The 26,259-nt window shown below is 38.5% G+C and overlaps 1 protein-coding gene across 1 annotated transcript in view; it reads left to right on the forward strand.

The window, feature by feature from the left end:
- The window catches only part of LOC141552722 (ALK tyrosine kinase receptor-like), an 895,621-nt gene that overhangs the window by 711,344 nt on the left and 158,018 nt on the right, over positions 1-26,259 (forward strand). Inside the window, exon 5 of the mRNA XM_074284745.1 lies at positions 17,573-17,700. Coding sequence (XP_074140846.1) covers positions 17,573-17,700 — 128 coding nt within the window. The remainder of the gene's footprint in view (positions 1-17,572; positions 17,701-26,259) is intronic.

The following is a 26,259-nucleotide window of genomic DNA, read 5'->3' on the forward strand; positions in this document are numbered from 1 at the left end:
TAGTACCTATTCTAGAGTTTGTTCCTTCTAATTCTATCATCCTGTTATAGGATTGTGTCATCAATCAAACCGTCCATAAGCAAAATTATGAACTATCCAATACTTGTGTGGGATACTATCCCTCTTTGTTTCCTACCTCTCCTCAAGGTCCTTTCTCTTCTCTCTTATTCCCTCTAAGTCTGCTGTAAACGTCTGTGGAGAGTTCCTCTAACATCATATGACTCATCTGAGACTACTCATCTTATGGGATTCTTTCCATATCTTCCCATAAACAGTGTAGACTTTAAATGGAGATGTTACGTTATATCCACTGTAAAAAAAATCCTCACCTCGAAGTGTGGAAGGAATGACTCTCTTCCCTATTAAAGGAATTTGAAGCCTTAGCCAAGTAGGTCTGGGGAGATAGGAAGGTTTATTTCAAAATATCTAGAATCATATTGTGTTGTGAGAAATGGGAGAGATTGGAAAGTGAGTCTGCAGGAAAACCCTGCCAGCTTATGGACTCTGAATGCTCAGGGTCACAAGGAAATGCTTCTCCACAAGGGGCTTTCTTTCAGAGGCTGGTGGGCTTCTCAGAGAAGGTGGAAAAAGTACTTTTGAATGGGTTGTGATGATTTAGAAAAAATAGAGAAGCCAAGTTATCAAGCAGAGTACCTGTCCCACTGCTGATAAGAAGAAACCCTTGTGGATCAGAAAAGAACTGGATTCAAATCCAAGTTTTTTCACTAGGAATGGAACTATTGGAGAATCTAATAACCTTTATGAATCTTACTTTCATATATATATATATATATATATGTGTGTGTGTATAAAATGGGGACAAAGTATAATTATTTCATAAGGTAGTTGTGAGTTTGAAATGAGATTTTCATTATTCATTATTTTGCTATTAGTAATGCTTATTAACAGATGTCTATTAACTAATGTATATAAAGTGCTTTGCAAATATGTTAGTGGTTGTTGTTATATCATTTTCATGCTTTTTGATAGGTTTCCTTTGAAAGTGACCTTTGACTATTTGATTTGATAATTGACTAATTGATTTGACAATTGACATCCTGCTATTATTCTTTTATAATGTTCTATAAAATGTTGAGCTAGTGGATTAAATAACTGATTTTTATAGTCATATAATTTACATAATATCAGAATTATTTAGCATAATATAATTATATTATTAGTTAATTCTACAATCAGGACTTTATAGCTATATATATAATAGCATAATGAGAATATAAGTTCATCCTTTGTTAGAATCCCTGAAAGTATTGTCAATATAAGTGACAGACAGGAGAAGGAGAATGATGTGGATCTCATCCCTGTTCCCACATGATTTTAATATCCTTTTCTATTCTCCATATCTTGAAAACTTCTTTTTCCATATAGCTATAGAGTATAAGTATAGCGATATCTACTAAAAACATTGTTTTTAAGTTTTTTTGTGGATGATATCACATTTGAACATTTGTGAGAATTTGGTAGCACAATGAACAGACATAGTAAAAAAAGATCTGAGTTCAGATCCAACTCAGATACCTATTAGCTGTATGATTTGTACAAGTCATTTAAATTCTGAGGTAGAGACTTCAGTTTCCTTCTCTGTAAAAGAGAGGTGATACTAATAATAATATCTCCTTCCCAGGGTTATTGAAGGGTAAAATGAGGCAGTATTTGTAAAGCATTTTGCAAACCTTAAAGTGTTTCACAAAAACTAGTTATTCTTATTTGTATTATTATTGAACAATGTTCTGCTTCCAGGACAAATTATTGATTAAGTTTTTCAGGCTATTTTATCTCTGTGTCATAGGGATTTGCCATTTGCCAGTTTATAAAGAATATAAAATTTCTAATGTATAATTCTAGTCACAAGGACATGTCTTTCTAGGAATTTGGTGTATGCTCAGTCTTTACAGATAAAGTGATGTGTTTTACAATGCCTACTATTTTTTGCATCATCTAGTTTGATCAATCACTCTAGGCTCCTTAAAAATGATCGTTCTTTAATTTCTGATGGCAATGATTTGACCTTGAATTATCTTCTGAAACTCTCCAGTTCCACAAACAAATCTGCATAGCTCAAACATTATTTATTTTTACTTTTTTTTTTTTGGCAAAGTTGCTGTGAATGTTGCCCAAAGAAGGCTTTTTAGTTCTGTAATTGGATCTTAACCATTTTACATGTTTCTCCTAAAATAAATCACTTTCCATTTCCTTTAACAAATCCAGCAAATTGCTAACAGTCATTACTCTTGCTTGGTCCTATGATCCCTACTTATTCCAAAAGGATTCCATTACCTGTTTATCATTGCCAAGTAAGTGTTACACTTTCTAGAAGTGCCTTAGAATGATAGACACTGTATTTCATTAATATTATACAGATCCAATCTGTTTTGGTCCATTTTACAGTTCCAAATGCACATGTTAAGATGCATTATATAGCTGTTTTTTTTCTTCTTCCTATTCAGCTTTGATTTTGGGATGCCAATAAGCTCCTTAACGGAGTCTTCTCTTTGATATCTTGATTGTTGGTGTGTCTTGCCTGGAAGATACCAAAGACTTTCTGTTAGTCTTTGAATTCAAATTCCAGGCATTTCGTTTTTTATCTTTCTTTGGCATGTATGTTAAAGATTTCACATTCATCAAATCCAAATGACATTTTGATACTATTGGATAAAGATTCCACAAGCCAAAGTGATTCACGGTGGTTTTCAATGGGGCCACATAAATTCATTAAATAATAGACAAGATATTTTGATTCAATTCTCTTTATTTGGAAACCAGCATAATTCTGTTCAGGAGATCTAATAATGAATGCCAGGCTGGCTACTTTACTCTAACCTTTCTGACCCCATAAAAGGCCAACAATCTGGATTTGGGGGAGACGCCCATTCAGATTTGTATGTAACACTGATTTTTCCATAAATCCCCCAGCAGTTAGGGGAGGAACTAATATAATTTGTCATGCCTGTGAACTCCCAATTTTGGTTTTTAGAAATGGAAAGAGTACTGGATTTGGAATTTAAGGACCTGTTCCATGTCAGAGGGCCAAGCTTGGGTCATCCTGTGCAGATGACAGCTTTGGTACCAATAGAGTATTCACATGTAGTATTGTACCTGGCATGGAGTAGCCAGTTGGTGCAGTTGATAGAAAGGTAGGCCTGCAGGGAGGAAGATTTGAATTTAAATGTGACCTCAGACTACCTATGCTATCAGGAGCAAGTCACTTAGCTTCAATTTGCCTCAGTTTTCTCATTATAAATGGAAATAATTAGAACACAATTGTTGCAAGGATCAAGTGAGAAAATATCTGTAAAGCACTTAAGCACAGAGTCTGGCCTGTAGTGTATTAAACAAATTGTAGTAGTAGCTGTAGTCGTAGTAGTTGTTACTAAATGCTTTTTGATTGAGTGTGGGACTCTATTAGCTGGGACAGTACAATATTATTGGCAAAATATTTGTGCTAAGAAGATAAGTTTTGAATAGAACAGCATAATATTTGTTCAAACCCCAGTACAATTTCCCAAATACAGCTCGGTCTATTATCTCTCTCCCCTCCCATTAGCCACAATTCCAGGCTTCCTCTGCTGGGCCTTAGGTCATTCCAGTTTCTCTCCTTACTGGACTGGATTATATTTAGTGCTGTCCAAACACCCCCCCCCATTCCCAGAGCTCCTTACCTGATTTCCCAGCTCTATTCATCTTGCCAGGCCGGAATCATTGAGAGAGCTTTCTGGACAAAATTAAGATACATTCAGTTTGGGAAGAACCATGTGATACAGTAAAAAGAGTCAAAGAACATGGATTCAAGTCCTGATTTTGCTATTTATTATCTATGTGATCTTGGGGACTTTGCCTTTCCAGCCTTTGATTTTCTCATTTATAAAATGAGGAGTTGGACTTTGGTGACCCCAAAGTTCTCCTCCAGCCCTAAATCAACGATCGGTGATCTGATCCTGCTGCTAATTCTCATTAAGGTTTGAAATTTCAATATCCTTCCTCACCTCTTCTCAGACTCCCCATGTGGCAGAAGGAGCCTGTAGCTACCTTTAGGTCATAGAGGAAACTTTGCTGCAGGATACAAATTGCTATGGGTTCAGAGGACATAGCCTAGACCCAAATCCATTTCAAACCTTTTCTCATCAAGAATATGATCCTCTCTCTTTCATAAATCTATCCATATCTCTGAGAAATGGTGAAAAGTAATAAGATAATGAAGTCCTAGCTACTTGGAGGAAAGACATTGTATTACATACCAAGCATCATTATTATTACAGAAAATTAAAAAAGCAACAGTGGACATAACATTAAAATTTATATTGATCAGGCATTTTTTCCCCTGCTACCCACCATAAAATTGTATTAAATATAGCCCCAGTTAATGTGAACTATAAAAAATAGTGCTGAATGGTTTGTATTTGCTGCAGAATTAATGAGAAGTATATTTTAAGAAAAATGTGAAATTTATGTTGAAATTTTTTTTAGAACAAGTGTCAAGGGAGGGGAGCACTTGAAATATATTTTTTCCCTGAGTGATGATTGGGAACAGGAACTAGAGATTTACTCATAAGCAAATTCATTACAGGATCTAGACCTGAAAGGCACTGTTATCCGTACTAAACCTCTTCATTTTACAGATGAGGGAACTGAGGCCCAGGAAAGGGAGTGATTGGCTTATACATTCCATAGTCATTAAGTCGTATAATCAGGATTCAAACTCAGGTCCTCTGACTGCAAGCTCTGTTAGTTCCAAACTCCCTCATGTTTTCTCCACTGTATGCTGCACTTGTCAAGAGTCCAGGGAGCTTATTAGCAAATCAAAATAAGAAATAATGTCACCAGAGTGGCAGTAGGTATTGACAGGAACAGAGTTGATCATAATCATAATGTGCCTGAGAAGTAAGGAACAGGGGTACAGCTCACTACTTTACATTCATTCTCTTGCTTATTCTCATGCTAATAACTGCTCATTTTGATGTTTAGAGCAATCGACATTGATCACTACCCAATTGGTGATTGGTACTGAGGCTGAAAATTGGCAGAATGACAGTGCCAGTTCCTTATCTATTTATAGCTTCCAAATAATTCTCATACATTATGAGGAGGAGCATTAGTAGGTATTATTTGCTCCAGTTTTACCCAGGATAACTCAGTCACAGAAGCAGAGTCATGCCAAGCCATTCTGCTACTCAAGACAAATTCATTGGGGGAGAAGGATCATCAAGTCAACTCATTTATTAAGCATTTGCAATGTGTCAGACACTGGGCTAAGTGCGAGGATCCCCATCCCTTACCCTCAAGGGATGGCATTCTAAAAGAAGATATAACATAAAAATAATTGTTGCTGTTGTTTATCATTCATTTTTGGGGAAGACCAATGACATTACAGGATGATACCTGTCTAGCCCACTTTCTCTTCCTGACTCAGGGCAAATCTGTAATCTATGAATCAATGACTTCATAGGAAACGAGGAGTTCTTGGGCATCTTCAAGCTGAAGGCTGGATGACCACTTGTTGGGCTTATGGAGGTCAGGATTCTTTTTGCTTATGGGTTGGACCCAAAGACCTCCAAAGTCCCTCGAGTCTCACCTGAAAGAACAGGGAACATACAGCCTGGGGAGAGGACTTAGGAACACACATGATAGAAGCCTTCAAACATCTAACGGGCTTTCACATAGGAGGGAAATTAGAATTTTCTGCCTTAGAAGAGAGAACTAGAAATAATGGCTAGTGGTAGGAGAGCGACAGAATTAGATATGGTGGAATGAAAAACTTCATACCAATTAGAACTGTTCAAAAATGGTATGGACTGCCTTAGTACTGAAGTAAGAGTTCTTCTTCACTGGAGCTCTTCAATCAGAAGTCGTTTGCTTAGAATGCTGAAGAGGATAATTTTATTAAGGTATGAATAGGTCTCTGAGTCTCTTCTAATTCCAACATTTTTTAATTCTGTAATTCTTTACTTATTCTCCATCCATCCATTATCAAAACAGACTGTGATGGCACTGTTGTCGAAGAATGTGTGTCCAGCCCTGTCATCATCAGGAGCTGAGCCCCTCAGAGAGCTCAGAATTCCCAAATCACCCACATTTTCTCACATACCCCAAATCTAACATGGACACCACCTCCAGTCTCTCCCTCTTACCCACTCTCCATGCACATTTGTCCTTGGAGGCTGCCCAGGACACAAAAAGTGCCCAAAGTCTCTGGTTCTTTGATTCATTTCACAAAGTGAGCCCTCTATAGTGTGGACCCCTGAAAATGAGCACAGTGGGACAGTCAATAAAAAATGCACTGAGGCAGGAGATCGGGTTCCAAGTCTGGCCTTTACTGAACAGACTTCCCATCTCCATGCCCAGGCTGTTTCCCGTGACCAGAATCCTTGCCTCTAACTCCTAGATTCCCCAGTATCTTTTAAAGTTACCTTCCATTCCACATTTTACATAAGGCCTCTTCTGATCCCTTTAAGTATTAGTGCCTCCCCCTAAAACTTGTCTTTTATTTATTAAAACATACTTATAAGCATATAGGTTGTCTTCACAATAAAATATAAACTTGTTGAGAGCAGAGACTGTTTCATTTTTGTCTTTGAGCTTCCTGTGCCTAGCACAGTGCCTGGATCATAGTAAGTATTTCATAAATACCGATTGGGTGATTGATTGAATGAATGATTGATACTAGACAAGCCAATCAGACCCTCAGACCTCAGTTTCCTCCGGTATAAAATAAAGCATCTGTACTAAATCACCACTGGCGTCCCTTATAATTCTGAAAATCTATTCTGTTTGTTCTTCCCTCTCACCTGTCACACTTCTACCTTCTCTATATTCTGTCAGGAGCCCCAGGCTAAAAGGACACATATCTCTCTGTGGCAGAGTTCCACTTCAACCTTCCAAGAAAGCACAACAAAACAAACATACAGAGAGGAGAAATTGTGCTGCTTCTTATCATTTCCCATCTCATTATTTCCTTTAACCCCAGCCTGTATTATTTTAAGGCCTGGGCACATGGGGAAAGGTATATTTATGTGGATTACACTGTGTTTGTGAGTAATGAGCTTTGGGGTAAATCTGGAGCCAAAGGAAGACAATGGTTATTCTCTGCTGTACTGTGGTTTCTTTTCTCCATATTATAGCTTCCTCCTCCTAAGGTTTTACTCTTTTTTCAGTGTCTCATAAAATGGATATCATTAATACTTGAATAAAAATTGGCTTATTATAATTATTTAATGGCACTTGTTCTCCTCCAAAAAAGTCCTATCTGATTATCCATCATAGGATGGAAGGAATGCAGAGTTATTGAAGGCTAGAATAGAGTAACAAAAGCTCTGGCAAGTTTTACCAGGCTGGAAAGATTCAAATATAGTCCTAGATATAGACTTTCTCTATCTGTGTGAGGTGAGACTTAGTAGCTGAAGTCAGTTTACAGAGAAGCTCATTTATTTAAGTCTCTTATTGACTCGACTATTTGCCTTGAATTAAACTGAAAAAAAAATATATTAAGATGGTTAGAACAAAGAAACTGACATTGGAACTCATGTGCTCTCAAGTAATCTCCTTGCTGATGGGGACTGCCTCTTGCCTCTTTTTGTATCCCTAGTCTATGCACAGTGCCCTAGCGTAATAAATGTTTAATACAATAAATGTTTGTTGACTGACTTTGAGTCTTAGTTTATCAATATGCAGAATTGATTTCAGCTCAATAAACATTGACTGAGTGCCCACTTAATGCAGAAATCCTGCCCCCAGCGCCTCAGCCATGGAATCAAGGTTCTTGAAGGCTTTTCTGTACTAGCAAGGACAAGTTCTGTCAGATTTTCTACTAAACTGGATAGACTTCAAATAACATGACAGATTGTGTCTGTTGTTCACAGACCAATCCAGCAAGTCCAGAGAATTTCATCACCAGCAGGCTGGCCATTAGGTGATGAATTCCTTGGTCATGATGGATGTTGGCAGTCTGAATGTGAGGGTTTTGTCCAATGACTAATGAATTGTTATCCTTAGAGAGGACCTAAACCGCATCCCCTTTGGTATTCCTTCCCAGCTGGAGCCTATCAGAAGAGATTCTCCTGAGACATCTAAAAAACAAACAAAAAAAAATTGCCAGAATAGTTTATTTCCTTTTTTTAATCATAACCCTGGAGCAATAAGAAACATACTTTCATGAGATACTATTTGGCCATCAGTCCTCCCGTTGCTCATGATAAACAGAGGAAAAGGTAGCTTACTAGAGGTTATTTGGAAATGCCTGTGGCCAAGGATGAAGGAGAGTCATCCTGTGAGGAACCAGACAAGACTCTGCCAGCCGTGTCCATGTATACCTTGACCCTCAGTTACTTCAAAGCAAAGGGGAGTACAGGAGGGATTCAAAGAATACACATTGGAAAAATAAAACCCAAGGATCAAGACATGGAAGAAGCCTCCAGATAACTCAGACCCCTTCCCTCTGAAAACTCCTTTCGGGAAAAATTCTAAAAGTGCTCAATATAAAAAAAACAACTAATAAAAGGGAACTGAACAGACTGGCGTGCAGCCAGCTTGGACCGTTGGGTGGTGTCCTAGTGCATAAAATGCTGGGGCTGGAGTCAAGAAGATTCATCCTGGGTTCAATTCCGACCTCAGACACTTACCCAGCTGTGTGACCTTGGGAAAATTACTTAACCCTGTTTACCTCAGTTTCCTGATCCTTAAAATGGGTCAGAGAAGGAAATGGCAGATCGCCCCCTTATCTTTGCCAAGATCTTCTGACCAAATGGGGTCACAAAGAGTTAGATATCACTGAAAATGACTGAAAAACAACCCACAAATGCAGCTGTCATTGAATAATAAAAGTTAAGATTAAATTAGAAGAAAAAGTAAAGAAAAGAAGATTATAACAGCTCCTACATGACCTGTTTGAAGGGAATACTGATGCTGAAAAGTGGGAAATGATTAGAAGTAAAAACATTGATTCTGAGCTGCCTCTCTGCCTTTCCTTTCTAAAAGGGGAAGGATTATTGGAATTGGGTCTATAATTTCATTAATTTGGAGAATTCCTTGGTAAAGCAACTCCCTCAATCAATGCATGTGGGTGCCTTCTCTGCAATTTATTGTTTTAGAGATATGCCTATCAAAGACTTCTCCCTGGTGACTCTCCTATATGTTTTGTCTTTATTAATAGTAGCTAGCATTTATGTAAAGCTTTAAGGTTTGCAAATCTCTTCACAAGGATCATCTCATTGGTCATAAAGGAGAGAAGGGGACCCACTTATGCAAGAATGTGGCAGCCCTTTTTGTAGTGGCGGGAAACTGGAAACTGAATGGATGCCCATCAATTGGAGAATGGCTGAATAAGTTATGGTATGTGAATATTCTATAAGAAATGATCAGGAGTGAATGTGGCCCTCTCCAACAATGAGATGAACCAAATCAGTTCCAATAGAGCAGTAATGAACTGAACCAGCTACACTCAGCGAAAGAACTCTAGGAGATGACTATGAGCCACTACACAGAATTCCCAATCCCTCCATTTTTGTTGGCCTGCATTTTGGATTTCCTTCACAGGCTAGTTGTACACTATTTCAAAGTCAGATTCTATTTGTACAGCAAAATAACTGTTTGGACATGTATACATATATTGTATTTAACTTATACTTTAACATATTTAACATGTATTGGTCAACCTGCCATCTGGGGGAGAGTGGAGGAAAGGAGGGGAAAAATTGGAACAAAAGGTATTGCAAATGTCAATGTTGAAAAATTACTCATGCATATATCTTGTAAATAAAAAGCTATAGTAAAAAAAGAAATGATCAGGAGAATGATTTCAGAAAAGCCTGGAGAGACTTACATGAACTGATGCTAAGTGAAGTAAATAGAACCAGGAGATCATTGTACATGGCAACAATAAGATTATATGATGATCAATTCTGATGGACATATCTCTTTCCAACAATGAGATGATTCAGTCCAGTTCCAATGATCTTGTGATTAAGAGAGCCCTCTACACCCAGAGAGAGGACTGTGGGAACTGAGTGGGGACCACAACATAGCATTTTCACCCTTTTTGCTGTTGTTTGCTTGCATTTTGTTTTCTTTCTCATTTTTTTCCTTTTTGATCTAATTTTTCTTGTGTAGCACAATAGTTATGTAAATATATATATTGGATATAACATATATTTTTCTAACATCTTTAACATATGGGATTACTTGCCATCAAGGGGAGGGGGGAGGGAAAAGGGAAGAAATTTGGAACTCAAGGTTTTGCAAGGGTCAATATTGAAAAATTTTACATGCAAATGTTTTAAAAATAAAAAGCTTTAATAACAAAACAAGTATCAATTCCTTTTTTCCTCACAACACTTCAGACATAGTTACTATCATTATCTCAGTTTTACAGAGGAAGAAACCAAGAGACACACAAAGTTATATACTGCTATACTGCTATCTGAAGATGTATTTGAAGTAAGATCTTCCTGACCTCTGATCCAGTACTGTCTTCAATGGACCACTTAGAATATAAGCCCTTTGAAGGCAAGGACTGTTTTAATTATATTTGCATTTCTAGAATGTAATATGTTACTTGAAAGATAGTAAGCATCTCATAAATGCTTTTCCATCATATTTCATTGTAATCTTTTCTTAAGCAATGTAAAATCATCCAATGAAGCCAAGAAACATATCTTCCAATTCAATGAAGTTATGGATGAATGTGGATACAGTATTCAGTCTAGATTCACAAGTCCCTTCTAACTTGAAGTCTATTATTCCTTTGACTTAAATTTAACTTAAGTTGTCAGTTTAGTCTGGATGACCCTAGTTAGGAAGGTTATAGATGGAATTCATGCTTTGGGTAGGAGCTAGCAGAGATGACCCAAAAGGTCCCTTCCAAATCTATGACTTTGGGATTGTAAGATGTTAACCTGGTACCACACTAATCAATCAGCAAACATTTATTAACTCCTACAATGGGCCAGCCAATATGCAAGGTGCTATGTATACAAGAACAAAAATGAAATATCGCCTTAAGGAACTTATATTTCTTTCTTTAAAAAGAATTGTCTTTCCTCTAGGGTCCTCCCATCCCCATCGTTACATTAATTTTAATTCATCTGCTTAAAACATATGCTCATGTCTTTATTTTGAATGTGTACATTCACAGGATTTCCAGTCAGGACAACAAATTCAATATGTTAGCCAAAGATAATAGTGCCTCTTCTTAAGCAATTATTTCCTCTGTTTTATTAAATTAATCAAGTCACAGATTATCAAGTTTATTGACCAAACCCATTTTGCTGACCTGGATTGTTGCTGTTTGTCCTTTGTTTTTGAAGAGGACCATGCCATCAGGGAGGTGATGTCATGACAGGGAAGTGAATTGGACTTAAGTGAGGGAGGGCTATGCAAGGCCACCTGCCTCATTTTCCTCTCCATCTGGGCCAGGTGGCCAGATATAGATCAAGACAACTGGAGGTGGCCCTGGAGGCAGTGGGAGACCTTGGCCTTTTTAAGCTGAGGTCTTCAACAGGTCTCAGTTTGATTGAGACCACGGCCATTCAAATAGTGGATTCAGAGTCCAGGAACACCTGAATTTAATCCTGACTCAAATACTGACTTGGCTACATGTCTCTGAACAAGTCATTTAAATTCTCTTAGCCTTAATTTATTTATCTGAAAAATGGTGTTGGTAATAGCATCTACTGCACGCATGAGATGATGTATGTACAGAGTTTGGAGTACCATAAAGTGGTGTGTGTGTATGTATGCATGTATGTATGTGTGTATGTGTATGTTTGTGTATGTGTATGTGTGTATGAGTGTGTATGTGTATGTGTGTGTATGTGTGTATATGTGTGTGTATTGTGTATATGTGTGTATGTGTGTATATGTGTGTGTATTGTGTATATGTGTGTATGTGTGTATATGTGTGTGTATGTGGGGGGGGGCTCAGGGAGGTACAGAAGGCTTGGAGTTAGGAAGACTGAGTTCAAATTCAGCCTCAGATGCTTGTTAACTATACGACCCTAGTCAAGTCACTGAGCTCTGCTTCAGTATGTTCATCTGTAGAAGGACATGGCAAACCTCTCTAGTGTCTTTGCCAAGAAAACCCTGTATGGGGTCACAAAGAGTCACACGCCACTAAAGCAACTGAACAAAAAGAGCCACGTAAGCTATTACCTATTATACCGATGCGAACTCTCTCTGTTATTATACCAGTGGTTTGGGTACCTTCAAGTGCTATTAAATGTGATCTATTGTCTATTACTCCACCAATGTATCTCGCAGTAATGGTTTTCCAACTGGGTACATGATTGCAACCACAATTATTCACAGGGATGGGGCACATTAAGGTTTGCAGAGCGTTTACTTATGTCAGGCTCATGTGGTACAATGGACCCGAATTCTAATTTCAGCTCTGTTCCCTACTACCTGTATATTTTGGGGTAAATTTTCCTCCTCTGTAGAATGAACGAGTTGGGCTGAGGTCCTCTTCACTTTTAGATCTGCTGTTCTACAAACTTCGCTGTGCAGCTGGGACACCCGCCTCGAGATCTGGGATTTTATGAGTTGTGTTGGTCACTGAGGGCTAAGTAAGTGCTTGTGGCAGGATTTGAACCTGGTTCTTCCTGACTCCGGTAGAGTACTTTCTCCTCTCCGCCATGCTGCTTCTTTGTGGGATAAGCTACCCAGGAGCCCATGTAGTAGGACTGGCACCTCATTATTATGCCGGCTGATCTATCTCACAGCAGCTCCTGCAGGGTTTGTTTGATAGCCTTGTCAGCTGCCACACATTGTATGCTTCTCCTGTCAGAAAGACTTTTTTCATTCTACACTTAAAATAACTCTCCACGCCAATCACCCTATCAGAAATCGTCACAACAAGCCCTTCTGCCTCATCAAACTCCACGCCTGGCTTCTGACACATCCCGTAGTTGTATCTCGACACGTTGGACCGGCCTCATGGGGAGAGTCTCCTCCGCGGCTCCCTTTGTTTCCCTGCCTGAGCTCGTTATGGATTCTCTGTAGGATTTCAGGGAGTTTGTTTTGCTGCCTTAACTATCAAGTCAAAGCAGCTAGATTATGATTGATCATTTAGCACTCAGCTGTCACATCTACCCCCCCCTTCCTCTTCAAGGCCGGTTTTATAGGGAACTACTCACATCCCTGTAGTGTTCATAGCTTCTCTGTCACATAGAAAGAGAATACCAAAAGAACCTGAATATGTGAAAGATTTGTGATTTCACCAGCAAGAGGAACTTCTGGAGCAGGAATTCCCTCCACCAAGGCAGATCACACTCCATCTATGACTTAGAATCCAAAAGGATTTTCTTGATGAACAAAGAAATCAAGTGACTTGCTCAGTTACCCAGTTAAAAAAAACCAAAAAAAATGGTTTTGAATTTTTCCCTCTTTTGTCAGAGAAGGAGACTAAAGTTCAAAGTTAAGGTACACATCCATTTTCTAAGATCCGATAAATCCCAGAGCCAAGAACTGAACTCGGTTTGTAGGACTCCAGCTCCTTTCCTCCATCACAGCACTCTGCCTAATCCAGGTTCCCTTGGTTTTAAGGATACACACATGGCCTTGAGAGTCATCACTGGTGTTATACAAATCCTGCCTGTTACCATTGCCCTTTCAAGGGCACCTGGAATTGTGTTCTGTCATTTAACTCATGCCCATAAAGAATCACCAGGAGGAGGATGGTGTCAAACAGATGGACTTGAAGAGGAGACAGGGACAAGATGCCATTCCGCCATCATCTCCAACATTCCCCTCTTTCCATCTTCCTCTTGCACATTATGTTCCCTCATTAGATTGTAAACTCTCTGAGGGGGGCAGGTGCTATCTTTCTTTTTCTTATTTGTATTCCCAGTGCTTAGCGTAGTGCCTGGCACATACTGGGTTATTAATAAACTTTGATTGAATTGATTGTAATGAAATAAGATTAAAAAGACACAGCTCAAGAACTGAATTAGAAATCAAACTTCTAGATGACAGGAATTGTATCATTTTTGGTTTTTTTATTCATGGTGCTTATTATAATTCTTTGAACATAAGGTATAAAGATAAAGATTGGATCCATGATTTCATTGAAAAAGAGAACCCCAGATGAGGAAGCTCCCTCTACTAATACAGATTAAATTCTTCTCTTCAACTCATGGCCATAACTCTAGTGCAATATCTGAACATCAGAGGTGGATTGAAAGCAAATTTTGCTAGGGGCAGAGAAGTAGTGCAATGGATGGAGCACTGGGCAGGGAGTCAGGAAGACCTGACTTCAAAACCAACCACACACATACGTTGCACAATCCTGGGCAGGTCACTTAACCTCTGACTACCTCTGTTTCCTCATCTGTAAAATGGGGATGATAACACTATATCACAGGATTTTTTTAAAGCTCAGATTATATTATTAATAAAGTCCCTATCACAATGCTGGGTATATAGCAGGTTCTTTAAAAATGCTTGTATCCTTCTCCCTTTCCTCTCCTTATTGGCTCTAAGGACATTTTATGGGGCTGCCCACTTGACACATAGTAGGCTCTTAATAAAGTCTTGATGGTTGATTCACTAGATTACGTATTGGAACCTCTAAGATAACCAAAGAACCAGAGGAAAACCTTTGTGTATTGGGTAGATCCTCTGTGAAGGACATGGACGAGAATGATGCAAGATAAGGAAGCAGGGATAGGGTTAAGACTTGTATTAGCAGCAGAATGAAAGCTCATACTAATGAGATAGAAAATCAGCTAAGGATTTGAGCAGGTAAACTTATTTTCTTTAAAAATCTTCAAAGCAATACAAATTATTGATCTTAATTTCAGGTTTGGCACTAATTACCTGTTTTATTTAGGCTAGTCAGTTTATTCTTGCACTTGTATTCTCATCTGTAACATCTAAGCAGGGACGGGCTAGAATTTCAAAGGTTCCCCTTCTACCTTCTGTGCTAAAGCAATTAATCAATCAATCAATCAATATTTATTAAGTCCCTCCTATTATCTCTCTAGGTGTTGAAGAAACAAAGATAAAACAATTCCTGCCTTCAAAGAGCTTACAGTTAACAGTATGGTAGAGGGAGACAATATGGGATATTCAATATTTCAAAAGTATATGTGAGATTTATGCAAAATAGATAACTAAAAAGAAGGAGGGTTTTTTCTTTTTATCTTTTCTTTTTTTTGTGGTGGTTGTTGTTTGAAGGGAGGCAATTATAGCGCAGGTAATCAGGAAAGGCTTCACGTAAGAGACTGCACTTAGACTGAGGAATTCTGAGAAATGGAGGTGAGAGGAGAAAGTATGTTCCAGGTTGGGGGTAATGTGTGCAGTTATCATGCTATACATGGTGATATGGAATGGTGCATATGCATTCATATGACACTCTTTGAGGCTGGAAATCTCACTATTCATGCAGAAGTTCAACAAAATGTTCTTTAATCATCTTCACAGAAAACCCAGATCATTGTATGGTATCATACTTTTTACTGAGTATAGAACTGGTTGGTATGTGGCCTGTGAATCAGAATTAGGCAGCTAGGGGACACAGTGAATAAAGTGGTGAACATGGAATCAGGAGGATCTGAGTTCAAATCCAGCCTTAGACACATCCTAGCTGTGTGACCCTAGGCAAGTCACTGTTTGCCCCAGTTTTCTCATCTAAAAAATGTGGATAGCAATGCCAGTAGCACTTGTTTTCATGGGTTTGTTATGAAACTTAAATCAGATAACATATGCAAATCACTTCACATACTTTAAAGTTCTATATAAATGCCAGTTAGCAGAAGTAACAGAATGCATAGAAACCTGCTATATAACGGCATAGACTGATTCCATGTTATCTTCGAGCACTGTTGACCTGATTAATGCCCACAGAGCTGGTTGCTAAAATGGTCAAGTATCCCAGCCAGCCCATGAGATACATACAGCCTCATTCTTTCTGCCAAGGGACTGTCGCCTATGTCCTTCTCACACCAAGATAAGTAGAATGACCTTCAGCTATAAGAGAATTATGGCAGCCAGGGTATCACTAAAGAAAATGGTCAGTCTATTTTGACACTGGAGTTAAGTTTGAGAGGAGAGAAGAGACTGGGCTTTATTTTTTATTATAAGCAAATATGACCCTAAGTACAACTTTGCCCTCTCCCAATCCCAAGCTCCTTAGAAATAAAACACAAGTTTGGAAATTGCTCTGAAACTTATTAAAGTTCCTACAGCAAAACTATGAGAAATCTTAGAATTTTGGACAAAAGTTATTGAGACAGTAACTCAGAATCTAATTCCTAAAAGTCTTGGCAAATTTATCTAGCAGGCCGGTGCCATTATAAAAAGGGGAATCATTGTCAGGGACCATCATATACCTAAAATTAAACTTCATCACTCTTTGGCTATGTAAGCCTCAGGCCTGAGCAGACATAAACATTTCTGTCTTCCCCCACCTGTTTCCTCCTAAATGGGCCTTTTGATTTAGAGAGATGGGCAAAATTCTATTCTTATTGGAGTTTAAGAATTTTTTTGAATTTTTTTTTGTGATGACAATGTTTTATTTATAAAGAGATAATTTTTCTTTTCCCTTTTATTCACTGGAACCTGTGGATTGTGATTCTGCTGGGTACAATAAGCAAGAACAAACTTTATAACTTGCAGGGGCAAGTTAGTATAGCTTCAATAAATGACATACGGGTGGATACAGAGCCTGAGCTATTTCATTCAACTACAGCCTTGGGGCTCTGACCTGGGCATGGAATGGGAGGAGCACCTCCTATAGCTCCTCAGTAGTACTGCCCCCCACCAAAGGCCAAAGGACCGATAACAGAATTTAGGATATCCAGGCCAGACATTCCCCTTCTCCTCTAAGGATATAGAAATTTAAAATGTCCCCATTTTGTGATTGAAGAAACTGAGGTTTAGATCGACTTGTTCATGGTCACACAGCTATTGTGTCACTGTCAGGCAAATACTATCCTATCATCCTTTTATAGGATATACTGTATCCAGCTGAATGTTACATTTTCAGTGTGAACATTTTAAATTTGTAAATAGAGATTATCTAGACTTAGGAAAGTAGTGGAGAGATGTTAAGAATGTATTTTAAACTGAAAAGTAATATTTTTAAAAATCAACTCACTCCTACCTACCTATGTGCATACGCTATTCTCTCTCCTGATATAAAGCTTATAGTAGGTATTTAATCAATGTTTGTTGCTAGACTAAGACAATTAATGGTCAGAGTAGTTAAATGACTTGCCCACGATAACTTCTTAAAGTTAAAAATGAGACTTGAAGTTGTTTTAACTCACTATCCTATCCTGTAAAATGTTAAATTTTTTAAAAAAAAATAGTAAAAATAGAACAAGGGGAGGGGTATGATGTCCTGTAAAAACAAAGGTGAGAGCTAAGAGAAGAGAAACTTGGCCGGGTGCTAATTCTCAGCTCCATGTACCTTTAAGGTGAGACTACCTGTTTTCCAAGAGGGCCTGGCCCCAAAACATTGGTTTTTGAGTCATTGAGAGTACAGAATACTCCTTGTGAATTAGGTCTTCTTCTCACCACCCTTGTTTGTTATTTCTTTTTCTCTTCTACTTTCCAATGTGATCAGCTGGACAGTGCTCCATGGGAGAATTGGACACCTGCAGAGTCCTTTCCGGGTCTCCCTAGAATACATATCAGATGCCAACGGGAGCTTATCTGTGGTGGATTCTCTGTCTCTGAAGAACTGCAGTGAAGGTATGTGTTCCTTTGACTGAATAAACATTTTGGGATCTTGTGATGATAAGAAAGCTAATGTGTATCAAATGAGGGTACTTAGTGAGTAAAATCCCTTTTATCCACAAGGGTTGAGAAACTGGGTATTTGGAGTTATCCTTTGTAAGTGAGTTACCATGCATCCTATACAAAGGACCATTTTTCCAAGAAGCAGTATGATATAGTAGAAAGTATTATAAAAATAGAGGAAAGATCATGGCTATTAATCAGGGTGACCTTGAGCAAAGCATTTAAATGTTTTAGGTCTCAGTTTCTTTGTTTTTAAAATGGGGGAATTGGAATAGCTAGTCTTTGAGGTCCCTTTTAGCTCTCATGCTATGATCATATACTATGGAATAAAAAAAATCTATGTGACTTAAGAAAAACTCTGTGACATAGTAGATAGCATGCTAAACTTATGGTCAAGAAGATCTGAGTTCCATTCTTGCTTCAAATATTTACTAGCTGGTTAACTTATATAATTTAATTTCACTGAGCTTTATTTTCCCACCTATAAAACAGGGATTTTTCAAAAGCACTATTTCACAGGACTATCAAATAAGATCATTGTACAAAAAGCACTTAAAGTGTTATGTAACTGTGAGTTATTATTATTAAAATTATACCAAACATAATTTAATCTTTTTTTGTGGATCCAGAAGGCCCATCAGAATCCTGCCATGTTCCAGGACCATTATGAATATCAGCCATCCTTATCCATTACTGTAAATTCATGTGTGAATGTCTAGGATGCTGGCTTAGATTATACAGAGCCTGTGGCATGCTTCTGAGAGTTACTGTTTTAAATAAATCATTAAAGAATTTTTGAATAAACAAGCTGTTTTTTCTAGCTTGTTTACTGTCTTGGATTTCTTTCTCATAAATGTAGGGATAGGAAATGCCCACAGTTCTGCTCACCAAGAAATTTTGGATACCTTCACATGGTAGGCAGGGGCCTCTAAGTATTAATCAGCAGGGAGCTAAGACAGGAAATCTATTATCCAAGATCTGGCTTTTCCTTTGAGTTTATGTGTAGGGTGGGAGGGAAGAAACTGAGAGAAGGAAGTAAGATGAAAAGAAAAAAGAAAAGAGAAGGGGAAGAAATAAGGAAGGAAGGAAGGAAGGAAGGAAGGAATAGAGGAAGGAAAGGAGGAAGGGAGGAAGGAAGGAAGGAGGGAGGGAGGGGAGAATAGGAAGGAGGAAAGGAAGGAGGGAGGGAGGGAGAATAAGAAGTAGGGAGGGAGGGAGAGAAAAAGAATAGAAAGGAGGAAGGGAGGGAGGGACAGTAGGAAGGAGGATAGGAGGAAAGGAGGAAGGGAGGGAAGGAGGGTGGGAGGAAGGTAGGGAGGAAGATAGGAAGGAGGTAGGGAGGAAGGTAGAAAGGAATAAAGGAAGATAGAAAGGAAAGAAGGAAGGTAGGAAGGAAAGAAGGAAAGGAGGGAGAAAGGAAAGAAGGGAGGAAGGAAAGGATGGAGAGAGGGAGGGAGAGAGGAAGGGAGGAAGGAAAGGAGGAAGGGACAAAAGGAGGGAGAGAGGAAGGGAAGGAAGGAGGAAGGAAGGAGGGAGGAAGTGAAGAAGGAAGGAAGGAAGGAAGGAAGGAAGGAAGGAAGGAAGGAAGGAAGGAAGGAGGGAGGGAGGGAAGAAGGAAGGAAGGAAGGAGGGAGGGAGGGAAGAAGGAAGGAAGGAAGGAAGGAAGGAGGGAGGGAGGGAAGAAGGGAGGAAGGAAGGAAGGAAGGAAGGAAGGAAGGAAGGAAGGAAGGAAGCAAGGAAGCAAGGAAGGAAGGAAGGAAGGAGGAAAGGAGGAAAGAAAGGAAGGAAGGAAGGAGGAAAGGAGGAAAGAAAGGAGGGAGGGAGGGAGGGAGGAAAGGAGGGAGGGAGGGAGGGAAGGAAGGAGGATAGGAAGGAAGGCAGGCAAGCACCTACTATGTGCCAGACATTGTACACAGTGCTGTACAAGTGTTTGATCCTCATGGCAAACCTGGGAGGTTGCTATTATTTGCCTCATTTTATAGTCAAGGAAATTGAATGACTTGCCCACCCCACACAGCTAGTAAATGCCTAAGGTTGTATTTGAACTTATATCTTCCTGATATAAAGCTCATTCTTCCATCCATTATGCCATTTGGTTGTCCAAGTTCACAGAAAATTCTTACAATTTGATCTTTCTGAATGTTTGTATTTTAAATAAACAAATATATATACATATACATATACATATAAATAAACATATATATACATATACATATAAATAAACAAATATATATACATATTTACATATATATATATATATATATATGCAGTTGTTGATAAGTTTTGTTGGTCAGTTCATTAATGTGGCTCAGTTTAATGACCCATCAGGTTTACTGATGGCATTAACCATGGCTATCCTATTTTACCTGAATTTTTTTTTAAAAGTCTTATTTTTGTCATTTGTCTACAAATACTCTACTCACAGTCCTTCCTTGTAACAAATGAAAATAATTAAGCAAAAACACATTTGACATTGCATGCAACATCCTGTACCCAAATGTCCCCACCTTTGAACCAGGATTAGGAATAAATTACCTGCAATTTCTTGGCTCACAAATGATACATAGAAGCTCTCACCTCTGCCAAGGAACCCTCAAGAAATGAGCTAGTGATATTTGAGGGAGGCTTGCCTTTCAATGAAGCAGTCATAGGGGTTGTGTCAAGGAACAGGCATAATTCTCAGAATTACCATAAATCCATTTGAGCATCCTTGGCAGAGAGAAAAGTGAATGAGGGATTCCCTTTGCATAAGACCCATGACAGAAACTTGTATAAAAAGACTTGGCTTATCCTGTAATAATTCTTTGTCCTGTGATTAGAAGGGTCTCAGACTACCCGGCCAATATTTCTTCTCATTGGCTCTTTCTCAGAAAATTGTTCCCATCGTCTTCTATTTCTTGATAAATGGTGCCTCATATCAGCTGAGTGAGTTATTTGAGGGTGTACTATGAGCATATAATTGAAACCTGCAGCCCCAGATTCCATTCTGCTTTTTTATCCTTTTGAAATGAAACAACTTTACTTCAGATGGGACAGCAGGGTTTGGGGGAAAGTATTCTGAACTTGTTGGTGAGACCTAGATTTAGTTGATGGTATCATGGTGTCCTGGAGAGTGTTAGATTAGGAACAAAAGGTCCTGCGCTGTCCTGGCTCAGCCCCTTTCTACTTGTGTGAACCTGGGTAAACTTTGGGTCTGGTTTCCTCATCTTTCAAATGAGGAGGCTGAAGTAGATAATCTTCTCACTCTGGATCTATTATCTTGATGAATCCTGGCTCTGACATTTATTTGTGTGACCATAAACAAGACTATTTTATTTCTTTGCTTATTCAGAAGGCCATTCAAAAATGTATAAATAATATGTCCTCCTGAAAAAAAAAAAGGAGAAAATCTTCTCCTTGTCCTCTTTATTTCTCTGATTTTAGTTAGATTAGCATAAATAACCTAGACAATGCTCAAAAACAAAACAAAACAAAACCAAACAAACAAACAAACAAAAAACCCAAAACCTGGATAAGAAAAATTATCTCCTTACTTCATTCCTGATTCCTTTCTACTCTATCTGTAACCATGGAAGAGCACCAGTGTTAGAAGGATGAGAGGAAGGGGCCTAGGTAACTTTCTATTTAAATGGTATATAGGAGGCACTGGATCTAGAGTCAGAATGCATGGATACAAATCCTCCCTGTGTGATCTTAAACAAGTCATTTAACCTCAGAGCCTTGATTTTCTTCTTCGATAAAAGTAGAAGAATGAATTTAAATCCTTGGTACTAGAGTCCTATCGCAGAGAAGAACCAAGTCACTTATCATTTATCAAGTAAGAAGAGCCAGTTTCAGTCCTAAAATTGAGTGTGTTTACAAATAGGGGAGTTACTTTTGAAGTGTCCCTAATATATTCTGTTGGGGTTTTTTCTGATAAATAGAATTTTGCCTTTTTTGAGGTTGTGGTTTGGGGGATGCAATAGCCTAGAAGGAGGAAAGGGGCAGAGTCCTGGATCTGCAGTCAGGAAGGTCTAGGAACCTCCGACATTCACTAGCTTTATGATTCTAGGCAAATTGTCAAGTTCAAATTTTTTTTTTAAGTTTCTATTTCCTCATCTACAAATGGGCTCAAAATGCATCTCTATCAGAAGCTGCATGGTCCAGGAGAAAGTGTTCTAGATTTGAGAATAAAATTTGGTTTAAATTTTGGTTCTGCCATTTAGTGATTTTACACATCTTAGCCTTAATTTCCTCATCTATAAAATCAGAGGAATGCCCTAGGTCAATAGTCTTTAACTTATAGAAATGGGGGCTACTAATCCAAGTACAGTAGAGGTAGGTGACCCAATAGGCTTAGAATAAGGAAGACATCTTCCTGAGTTCAAATGTGGCCTTAGGCATTTACCAGCTGTGTGACTTTGGGCAAGTCACTTAAACCTATTTGCCTCAGTTTCCTCACCTGTCAAGTGAACTGAAGAAAGAAAAGCATTCCAGTATCTTTGCCAAGAAAACCACAAACGGGGTCAAAAAGAGTTGAAAATGATTGAAAAATGACTAACAACAACAAATATGAATATAAGGATCCCTGAGGACCTTATATTGAGTTACTTTTAAACTGTAATATTTTCCATAATGTATTATATTTTTATTTATTTCAATAAATATGTCCAATTGTATTTTAATCTGGTTTAGGTTGCACTTGAGAATGCTGTGAGCCATATGTTGTTGCTGGTTTGACACCTCTGGAAGAGATGACCCCTAAGGTCCCTTTCAGCCATAAAGCTATAATCCTTATGTTCAGATCATAGGACTGCTGTGAGAACTAAAGGAGATAATGTAGATAAAGAGTCTTGGCAAATCATAAGATGCTAAAGAAATATGAACTATTATTACTAAAATTAAGACAGAGTAAGAGAAGGAGCTCCATTTGTGAATATATGGAAACAGATTCAATGAAAAGAAGTTTAGTACTCATGGCCCAGTTATGGGCCCAAAAGGTGATAAATTAAATCATCCCAAGGATATGACATCCTTATCATATCATCACAGAGAAGCAGGAAACAGGAAGAAAACACAATTTCCTTTTTTTAAATCACCCTGCTCTTCTGGACTATTTATTTTAATTTTTCCTTCAGAGAAAGTGAGAAGGAAATAAGAAAGGAAGGAGGGAGGGTGAGGGAGAGAGAGAGAAGGAGGGAGGGAGGGAGGAAGAAACAAAGGAAAAAGAAAAGAAGGAAAGAAGGAAGGAAGGAAGGAAGGAAGGAAGGAAGGAAGGAAGGAAGGAAGGAAGGAAGGAAGGAAGGAAGGAAGGAAGGAAGGAAGGAAGGAAGGAAGGAAGGGAGGGAGGGAGGGAGGGAGGGAGGGAGGGAGGGAAAAAGGGACGGAGGGAGGGAGAGAGGGAGAGAGGAAAGGGAGAAAAGAATAGAAAAGTAGGTTGGCTTTCTAACATATTAGAAACACCTCATCATGACCAGCTTGGAATAGGGATTATGCTAAAGTCATCAAAGGGCCAAGGTAAAAGGGATATTAGAGTTAATCAAATCCAATCACTACTCAAAGCACGAATCCCATCTACAGTGTCCCTGAGAAGTTGTCATCCAGTATCCACTTGAAGACCTCCAGTTGAATGTATCATTCATTTAGAAAATGTCTTCAAGGGGATTTCCATTCATTGTCATTTTCTTTGAATGCTTCTTTGATGTCATACGGCTGTGAGTAATAGAATTGAAATTGAGGATCACCCAAAGGACAATGGGAATTCACTACTTACTACTCCCCTGAAGAAATCTATTCCATTTTTGAATAGCTCTAATTATTGGGATGCTTTTCATTATTTTTGAGTTTAATTCTACCTCTGCACAATTTCTACTCATCATTCTTAAGTTCTGTCCTCCAGGGCCATGAACACATCTTTATCCTCTTCTCTAAAATAATCATTTAAATAGTTGAGTGCCATAGTCCTTTAAAATATTTTCCAGGATTAATGAATAAGAGAATGAACAAAAGTGTTTACTATACACCAAATGTTGTGCTAAGTCCCCAATTCTATCAAACAAAACTTTTATGGTATTGTTTAGAATCCTACTACCATCATTTACATAATAATCTTTTATATTTCTCAGCAGAATCCTCTATGCATAACATAAAATGTTATACATAAAGCACACACACACACACACACACACACACACACATATATATATATATATGTCCAATTATTGCTATTATTATTATTATTATTATTTGATGGTACTTCCTCCCTGACTCAGGCTTCAACTAGAAATCCATCCACATGACATCAGAGAAAAGCCCTCTGCCCTGAAATCAGCTTGGACTTTTCCTTCTCCTTTATCCCTTAAATTTAACATAGATTGTCATCTCTTCTATTGTAACTTTTCTTGACTTTGTTCCATTTTTTCAGTTTCTTCTACCAAGCACCACTATTCATATCCAGAATATGACACATAAACCTCAGATGCCACAACCGTCCCCTGATAAATCTCCTTGATAATACTCTCTTCCTCACCTGATAGATAGGTCAGGAACCTTCCTTTTGTATTCCACATGGCTGTTATTGTTAAGTCAGTCAGATCGGACTATCCACGACTCTATTTTGGGTTTTCTTGGCAAAGATACTGGAGTGGTTGGTCATTTACTTCTCCAGTTCATTTTACAGATGAGAAAACAATGATAAACAAGATTAAGTGACTTGCAAATACAATTGTCTGAGGCCATATTTGAACTTTAGAAGTTGAATCTTCCTGATTTCAGGCCCAGGACTCTATCCACTGTGCTGCCCAACCATCCTAGACATTACAATTTAAATCCTCTCTCAATTTCCTCTGTGTAATGTCAGAGTTAGAGAAGATAATCTGCAAGGATCCTGAATTGATTATCCTAAGAACTTATGTTCACAGTAATAAATGCAGGACATGTACAAAGCAAATATATACTTGTGAAATTCTCCTCTGGAAGGAGGTGAGGTAGCATTGGAACTGAGTCTAAAAGACAACAGAAATTTCCAAAAGGCTTCAATGAGGTTGAGGAGGGAGAGAATTCCAAGAGTGATTTACAAAGGACATTGAGAAAGGACGCCACTTGCACAAAGTCACAAATACGAAGTGGCAGGGCCTGCGTTTGAAGCCAGCTCTTTCCAGGGCAACATCTTGTTTCACATATTATATCACAGCATACTGCTCATGCTTAGTAGGTTATTATCTCCCTGAGTACATGTTCTGCCTCACCTTTACATTTCTATCCTCAACACCTAAGTCAATACCTGGCACATAGTAGGTATTTAGAGAAAGCTTATAAATTAGCTAATTGCTTGGCCAGCCTATTTCTTTTTTCCAGTCCTATGTTTCTCTAAGAAAATACTTTACCCTCCTTCTCTTACACAATCCCTCATTCTTAATGTAATGCAGCCAGTTCACACCCAACATGTGCTTTTCTTTTGCCCTTTGAAGCGATCCTTAATTATACTTCTTTGGAGATTGGAGTGTTCCATAACTATGTCCACACAACGCCAATGAAGCATACAAAGAAAATGACAATGAATTGAATTCCCCTTGAAGCCATTTTCCAAATTGGCTATATATGTGTTCCACATGTGCAATGCCTTATCACTGAAACCCATCTTATGCCGAGCCCTGAGGAAGCCTACAACTATTTTTATAGACCTCCTTTCCATAGACAACCTATTGTTGTCATAACCTAATATAGGAGAGTCATCAGCTCAAAGGATAATAAAGCTGTCAGGGACCTGAGAGATTACCTAGTCCAACCCTTTCCAATTAAACTGAGGCTCAGAGAGGTCAAGGGGCCTACCCAAAATCACGTAGCTAGGCTGGAGCCAAGGTGAGATAGGAATGTAAACTAAGGGCTTTTTCAATTATCCATGTTATAGCTTTTGCTATTGCTGTTGAGTCATTTCAAATCATGTTCAACTCTTCATGACCAATTTAGGGTTTTCTTGGCAGAAATACTGGAATCATCTGCCAATTCCTTCTCTAGCCCATTTTACAGATGAGGAAACTAAGGTAAACAGAGTAAAGTGACCTGCCCAGAATCACACAGCCAGTAAGTATCTGAGACCAGATTTGAACGCAGTAAGGCTTTCTAATTCCAGACAAAATACTCTTTCTACCACACTACCTAGCTGCCCACATCACATTTTACATATTACATCATGTTTTAGTCATCAGGAAAACATCCTGATGTTCAATTGTAGACAGGCTTTCACTCAGTCAATCCAGCATTTCTCAAGGACCTGCCAGTCCCAGTGCTAGGATAAATTCAAGGAGTGAAAGGAAGCATGTCCCAGGGGACTTACTGGGGTGGGGGGTGGAGGCTAGATAGGGATGGATAATCCTCTTGAGCAGGATTGCTGCTCTTCTTATTTGCTAGAGTTCTATTCCTCCTCCCAAACCAGCTAAGCTAAGGATTCCTTTTCTTTGCCCAGATCACAAATAAGTTGGAAGTCAGCTTAGAGAAGATAACTTTAGCATTCTTAGGTTGATAAAGGGCTCT

This window comes from Sminthopsis crassicaudata, chromosome 2 (assembly GCF_048593235.1).
Source record: "Sminthopsis crassicaudata isolate SCR6 chromosome 2, ASM4859323v1, whole genome shotgun sequence".
Classification (NCBI taxonomy): domain Eukaryota; kingdom Metazoa; phylum Chordata; class Mammalia; order Dasyuromorphia; family Dasyuridae; genus Sminthopsis; species Sminthopsis crassicaudata.